We start from the raw sequence: 7,909 nt of genomic DNA, 5'->3' as shown, positions 1-7,909 counted from the left end.
GTGGGGGAAGGGGGGTGGGGAGAGTGGGAGACGGGGGGAGTGGGGGACAGGGGAGAGTGGGGGACAGGGGAGAGTGGGGGACAGGGGAGAGTGGGGAGGCAGCGAGAGTGGGGGTTGGGGAACGTGGGGTGGGGGTGGGTGGCAGGGATGGTGGGGGGGCGAAGGGGGTTGGGTGGGGGAAGGGAAGGGAGGTGGGGGTGAGGGGAGGGGGAAGGAGGAGGGGAATGGGAGTAGAGGAGGAGTAACATCCTTTAAATTGTATAGGGTGCATTAAATTGTCACTCTAATAACAACGACAGGTAGATATGAAGATTATGGTTGTCATCTTCTAAAATTTCCTGGATCCATTTCCTGAAAAAGCATTTTAAAATCCAGTTTTATGCTTGTATTGAAAAGGATACAATGTACACAGCATACGACCAGTGAACTGGAATAAGTGGGATAAGAATGCCAAATATGGCAATATAATTCTATAGGTAGAGCACCCAGCAAGTTAGTTGATATGGATGCAGCGGCCAAGTCCATCCATTCCTTCTTGATCGTCTTCTGAAGGACATGAATTTAGGATGCAGTTGCTGAAATAACAAGCAATTCATCCGTAACGTAATATTAAAAAGTCACACCGAAACCAACATCGATACAGCACAAAGCTTATGGAGTTTCACTGCAGGGGTGAAATTTAATTCACATTACATTAACTTTTTCATGAGCATAAAATTAATTTTCATAGTCTCTGTGTAAAGTTAAAATTCACTCAAACGCACCTCAATTTTAGTTAATCTAAGATCATGGTTATTGTTGGCAAAGGTTTCCTAGTTTCTGGCCCTGGAATCTAATTTCAGTGGGTAATTAAGGCCAGTACGTTTCCTAGTGTAAAGGATGTTGTTCAGCGTGAGTCTTCCCAGACATCCAGCGTCCAACTGATTACATGGCACAATTGGAGACACTGCAGGGGAACTCCAACCCCATCAAAAAATACTATATACATCCAGCGTCAGCCACACGCCCAAGGAAACAATACCAAACCCTGACAAATGAACCATAATAAACCACAAACTACAGTTTTTTAAACTTCCAACTGCTTTGTGTTACGTACATCGTGATACTTGGCAAGGAAGAAGGTATAGTGTCTGAAGAAGGGTCTCGACCCGAAATGTCACCCATTCCTTCTTTCTCGAGATGTTGCCTGACCTGCTGAGTTACTCCAGCATTTTGTGTCTATCAAGGTATAATGTGCCCACTATAAACACTGGCCCTTCAATGCAAGGAATCAATGGTTGTTTGGTATTTTGCCATGTTTAATTTTGTTAATAAGTTGTAGGGTGCTTCTGGAGTCCTCATAGTAAGCAATTAACTTCTACCTAGTCTTAAAATGTTCCATTAGTGAAAATAATAACCTCTGTGAAATTTAAATTAAATCGGAAGTTGTTTAGTGGGTCCACCGGTAGCCTGATGTTGGAGGGCTATGTCCTCTATGTGCATACGGCAGCTATTCGAATAGGATCCATTATTTAATGTAACATATATTAGTTGCCATGTTCTAGTGAGTCCTTTTTCTTCAGATATGTATAAAACAACATAAGGCAGCTTTTTTGGAGTTTAAATATGTGCACAATAATAGCTGCCATTTTTTTTTTTGGCGACTTTTTGTGAATTTCATAGAAAAACATGGGTGCTTTCCCATACAAATTGCTAATTGATGATATTTGGTTTCTCTTCCAATTCTGCGAAAGATTAAGTCAAGTCTATTTTTAGTGTGCTGGAGAGTACATTTCCAAAAGCTTGACAAGGGGAATATCTAATTGCCTGAGTGTGGAAACTCTCCTGTCTATTTTTTGTGATAGGGACTGTCTGCAAGCCTTATTACGTTGAAGTGAATTGGGATTATTTATAATTTTCATCCCTGCTTTTGCATCTTGTGACCCTTCTCGCTTTCATTACCTATTATGAAATAAAGTTTTACGTAGATGAAAATGGATGAACAATCAACTGGAAGTCAAGCACCGTCAACTCCACCATCAGAACGATTAAGCACACCTACATCTGCTGCAAAGGTGACACGTAAAACAGCTGAAATCTTTGGTCTTGGAAGTGGAATTACAGCTTCAGATGCAGAAATCGCAGGTTCACGTCTACCAACATGTCGCCAACTACTACGCTGTTTGATGTATCACCTTCAGAAGGGAGTCTCAGAACCCCAAACTAGAACTGAAGCTGCAAAAATTGTTCTTGCCAAATTTCTTCCATTTTATGGAAAAGCAAACATTCCAGTGATTTCTGAGATCAAGGCTTGTCAGAAGATGATAAAACTGTTAGATGAAAATGCAAAATTCAGGGCCATACCAATTGCACGCAGAACAGCACCAGCTACTCTTGCTAAGCTCAAACAAATGGACACTGAACTTAATAAGACCTTTCGATTATGGCCACGAATGCTCATCAAGAAGATCTTCAATTTCTTCAATGAAGACAGATCCTACCGCATCATTCGGATCTAGTGACAAGGTACTTGCTGGAAGAATGCAGTGCAAGGAAGCACGTGCAAATGCTGAAGCAAAAAGAAAGGAAAAAGCTCACCAAGAGATGGCTGATTTAGCTTCAACTAGTTCACAGAGATTCAGTAGCAGTGAAGACAGTGGCAGTGAAAATAACATGACTGGTATTGGTGATAGTGTACAATGTACATCTGAATCTTCATCTAGTACCACCAGGAGTCATCGTCGGACCTCTACTGGAACAACTACCTTCATTCCACACAATATATTGAAATCACCAAAACTAGTGTCATTGGCAACTCAGACGAAAATAAAACATCAGGCAGCTAATTCTTTAATTATGTCAATATCTATCAAATTAAGCCTCATGCTTAATTTTGTGGATATGAACAGTGAAATGACTCAACGTAAACTTGAATAGGGGAAATATGCAAAATTATTATACAAGAGCTATTATTATTCAGAGTAACTCATTGCATAAATATAGCTACCTTTTGCATAAAATGATAAACTTGCGATACAATTTTGATTGGCTCGTGAACCCCCTAGGCAATAATTGATTTCAACCAAATTTTGTATGTGGTCCATTTAGGAAGTGGAACAACCTGAACGTAGGTAGAAGTTTAATGCAAACATTTAAAAAAATCATGGGGCTCCAGAAGCACCCTAATAAGTAGATGAAAATATTACCCAAGAAACTGCTTGTGGCTTTTTGAATATAATGTACTGGAATTAGCTGTATTTTTTTTAAAGAATAAAATTGTCTCAAGATGCATGCAATGAAGAAGAGATCAATTTTGATGAAGCCTGGTCCATGCACCTTAGGATGAAGAATTTCAAAGATTTACAATCATTGGATTGAAAAGGTTAACTCTTGACCCATTGCCAAATGCGAGATAATTATTGTAAGAGTTCCACACAAATGGAATAACTGTGAGAGAAGAAATAAGCATAAAATATGAACATTAAATATTCGAGAGAGGGGCACACTACACCTTCCTTTTGGGATTCCCTGAGAAACTTGTAAACAACTAAAGAACACTTCAACCTGGTCAGCTCAGCAACTGTTTTCATTGATTTGACGCCACTCTGAACAAAACATCCTAAAACCTCTTCACACATATGCAACAACAGCACATTGCACTGGCTACAGCACCTGGAGGGCATTACATTACGTTTGCTGCCTCAAATGCAAGAAGAGAAACATATGCAAAAATCTACAAGTAACAATATGCACTTCCCAAAATAATCAAATAGTAAAAGAATCCATGTCAACTCCAAGGCATGACATTTCAATATTCTGGGCATACTGTTTTCTCAATGAACTTTCCTTCATCGTGAGGTCACAGGTTTATTCGTTACTGTTCATTATAATAGAACATAGAATAGTACAGCACAAGAACAGGCCGTTCGGCCCACAATGTCCATGCCAAACATGATGCCAGGTTAAACTAATATCTTCTGCCTGCATGTGATCCATATCCCTCAATCACTGCACTTCTAAAAGCCTGTCAAATATCACCATCATAACTGACTCCACCTCCACTCACGGCAGTGTATTCCAGGCATCCACCGATTGGAAAAGGGCCATAGTCTAAGAATAAAAGGGAGGCCATTTAAAACTGAGGTGAACCTGCCGAGTTACTCCAGCACTTTGTGTCTTTGTGCTATTGTTGAGTTCACCATATTAATGGTGTAATACAAATGCAACAATTGTGTCATTAGGCAAAAGATATCAGCGAATTGGCATTTTGATGGGGTTACACCATTGTTTTTTTTATATGGAACGTTAAGGTGCAGGAAAATTACAAACGCATTGTTCGAGACTTTTTCAGTCTGAGGAAGGGTCTTGACTCAAAAAGTTATCTAATCATTTTCTTCAGAGATGCTGCCTGGCCCGCTGAGTTACTTCAGCAATTTGTGTCTATCTTGGGTGTAAACTAGCATCAATTCTCAGCTTCTTGTTGGCCAGAAACATTTGCAAATCACTAATGCTGGTTATGTTAATGCTTCAGTTTTATGATCTCGTCAGAGTTAGACTGCAAGGAGACACAAGGGACTGCAGATGCTGGTTTACAAAAACGTGCTGAAGTAACGCAGCAGGGTCTGGCAGCATCTCTGGAGAACATGAATAGGCAACGTTTTGGTCTGAAGAAGAATCCAAACCTAAAACATCACCTATTCATGTTCTCTAGAGACGCTGCCCAACCTGCTGAGTTATTCCAGAACATTATGTGTGTTTATACTCATGGATTTAGCTCCACTGTTTCTAAATAGAATGATTACCACACTCCAGATGAGTAACAAACTTATTAAATCTCACTGACTACAGAAAAAGCATCAGCTATCATGTTAACCTTTCATGTTTCACACCTTTCATGTTAAATATGGGGTCCTCTGTTTGGAAGTCAATAGTCCAGTTGCTTTAGCTACTCTGAACTATTTGACATATATTTTTATTTTCTGTGCACCAGCCTCCTTTACCTGGAAAGTCATTTTTACCCTAGTTTGTGGAATATGATCAGAAATCGTCCGTCACATAGCACGAAAACAGGCCCTTCAGCCCAACTTGCCCAGGCCGACCAAGATGTCCCAACTACACTAGTTCCACCTGCCCGTATTTGGCTCATATCCTACTGAACCTTTCCAATCCATGTTTCTGTCCAAGTGCCTTTTAAAAGTTGTTTACAGTAGTTGCTTCAACTACTTTGGGCAGTTCGATTGAAATATCTACCAGCTTCTATGTGAAACAGTTACCCCTCAGGTTCCTATTAAATCTTACTCCTCTGACCTTAAGTTTCCGTTCTTTGATTGGCAGAGTTTCATCCTCCATGTTGATAATGGTTGAGCCAGCACTCTGATTTTGCTCCAATGCCCTATAATGAAACAGACAACTGTTAGGCAGTAATAATGAAAAGGAAGAAATAATAAGGTTGTCTAGACCGTTTTGTCCATTTAAGCAATAAAGTGTGGGATTTTTCACACAAGTAAAGATAAAAACGACATATAATCCCCGTGTGGATGGAACATGTTTGATTGCAGTTCTTTTAAGTACTTTCCACATTTGCTTAGTTTACTGGAAAGAATCAATATATCCCTCAAACAGGTTTCTGACTAGAAAATAGGCTGAGAATCAACACCTGCCCAAAATATGTGGACTCTTTAGGGCACAAAGAATTTAATATTCATGCATGCAATGACCAACCAACTCAAAGTAGTGTTCAGAACTTAGACGCTCGAGCAATGAGAAAGACTGATCGACAGATAGACAGGACAGACAGGAACCTCCCACAGGGCAAATCAGCACACGCTGACTCTGTAAACTACATCCCATCTAAATAGCTTACAGTTCGACTACTTACAACCTCCCAGTCAGATTAATTTGGAGACTTACAATGCATACAGAATATTAATGCCACCAATATTTTTTTGTTATCTTTTATCAATAAAGTTCTCTCATATGTTAACTGTTTATCTTTTCTGAATTGTAATTTCATTATAAAATAATTTTGATTTGAACTGATGAAATGTGGCAAATTTACATAATGCAGTTTTCTTCATTTGTTAAAATGGTAGGTACCACAAAATGCTGGTCAGGCAGTATCTCTGTAGGGAAGGAATGGGTGACGTTTCAGGTCGAGACCCTTCTTCAGACCCATCATCTCACCATCTCCATCACAGGAGACAGACCAGTGACCGACATCTACTACAAACCCACTGACTCCCACAGCTATTGCCCTCCTACTCTGTTAAAATGGTCATCAATTGAACTACAGGTGGGGAGGTAAATTAGAGAGAAGACTTACTTCATTGTCTTTGGGTCAGTCAATGAAGTGCTCTGATTGATTAGTCCGCCAATGCCAACTGACTGAATACATTTATTTTCAATATTCTGGAAAATAGAGAAATAACCATTCAATTTTGAGTTTCTGCCTCTATAATAATCTTCACTAAAACATATGTATCTTTCAGTAACCCTGAAATATTTTGTTTTTTGTTTAGTTTTTATTTAACATTAGTTTATTAATCCATTTTTCCTTTCTCAACTTCTTTTCGCAACAACAGGGCAGCATGGTGGCGCAGCAGTAAGGTTGCTGCCTTACAGCGCCAGTGATCCGGGTTCAATCCGGGCCAAAGGTGCTGTTTGTACACAGTTTGTAGGTTCTCCCCGTGAACTGCATAGGTTTAAACCGGATGCTCTGGTTTCTTCCCTCTCTCCAAAGACGTCCAGGTTTGTAGACTAATTAGCTTGGTCCGTTTACTCGCTGTATCTCTAAACTAAATCAAATAAAATAATTATCCTGGATGCAATCCAAGAACCAATTACATCTGCCTCATCTGAAGCAATTTATTACAGAATGGAGTAATATAAGGAGCAATGTGGAAATCTGAAACCAATGTGGAAAAAAATCTTTAGTGTAATAAAAAAGAAACAGCAAATGGTGATCTGTACCAATGATAGACACAAAATGCTGGAGTAATTCAGCAGGTCAGGCGCATCTCTGGAGAAAATACATAGGTAACGTTTCGGGTCACACTGAAGAAGGGTCCCGACCCAAAACGTCAGCTATGTATTTTCTTCAGAGATGTTGCCTGGCCCACTGAGTGACTCCAGTATTTTGTGTCTATCTATTTTCTGTTCAGCTGCCATTATCAGTCGAACTACATCAGAACAAGAGCTGCCTCTACTCTTTTAACCCACCACGAATATCGTAATCAGCTTAACCTGAGAACACACGCAAAACGCTTACTGAACATGACAGCATCTAAAAATATAAACGTCTGCATCACATTTTATAAGACTCACACTTTCCTACCTGAAAAGATGTTGTTGGTGTTGCTTTTGGATTGGAACTTGTACTCGGCATTGTATCTGGAATTGACTTTGGCCCTTCATTTGCATTTGGAAGCACAGGGAGATCTTCCGCCACAGGCAGTGGACGCTGGCTCATCATATATTCAAAAGTACCACACTATCAGGGAAGAATGGAATCCAAGTTAAGTACCATTTGCAATCACCAACAGCAAACTAAAATTCTATTTTTTAATGATGGCTTTGGACATGAATGAAAAATCAAATTCATCAGTGGGTAAAATAGATTATATAACATATAACATATAACAACTACAGCATGGAAACAGGCCTGTCCGGCCCTACCAGTCCACGCCAACCATTCTCCCTGACCTAGTCTCATCTACCTGCACTCAGACCATAACCCTCTAATCCCCTCCTATCCATATACCTATCCAATTTACTCTTAAATAATAAAATCGAGCCAGCCTCCACCACTTCCACCGGAAGCCCATTCCATACAGCCACAACCCTCTGAGTAAAGAAGTTCCCCCTCATGTTACCCCTAAACCTTTGTCCCTCAATTCTGAAGCTATGTCCCCTTGTTGGAATCTTCCCCACT

General features: G+C 39.9%; 1 protein-coding gene across 4 annotated transcripts in view; it reads right to left on the bottom strand.

Annotated features, from left to right (window-relative positions):
* The window catches only part of LOC144597950 (uncharacterized), a 38,147-nt gene that overhangs the window by 3,213 nt on the left and 27,025 nt on the right, over positions 1-7,909 (bottom strand). For all 4 annotated transcript variants that reach the window (XM_078407801.1, XM_078407809.1, XM_078407782.1 and 1 more), the window contains 4 exons: positions 7,313-7,468; positions 6,302-6,387; positions 5,287-5,371; positions 402-575 (listed from right to left, as the gene is read on the bottom strand). In XM_078407801.1, coding sequence (XP_078263927.1) covers positions 471-575; positions 5,287-5,371; positions 6,302-6,387; positions 7,313-7,450 — 414 coding nt within the window. In that variant the 5' untranslated portion in view covers positions 7,451-7,468 and the 3' untranslated portion in view covers positions 402-470. The remainder of the gene's footprint in view (positions 1-401; positions 576-5,286; positions 5,372-6,301; positions 6,388-7,312; positions 7,469-7,909) is intronic.

Source organism: Rhinoraja longicauda, chromosome 1 (genome assembly GCF_053455715.1).
Source record: "Rhinoraja longicauda isolate Sanriku21f chromosome 1, sRhiLon1.1, whole genome shotgun sequence".
Classification (NCBI taxonomy): domain Eukaryota; kingdom Metazoa; phylum Chordata; class Chondrichthyes; order Rajiformes; family Arhynchobatidae; genus Rhinoraja; species Rhinoraja longicauda.
Note: the sequence above shows the minus strand (reverse complement) of the source record. Positions and strands in the feature narration are given on the sequence as shown.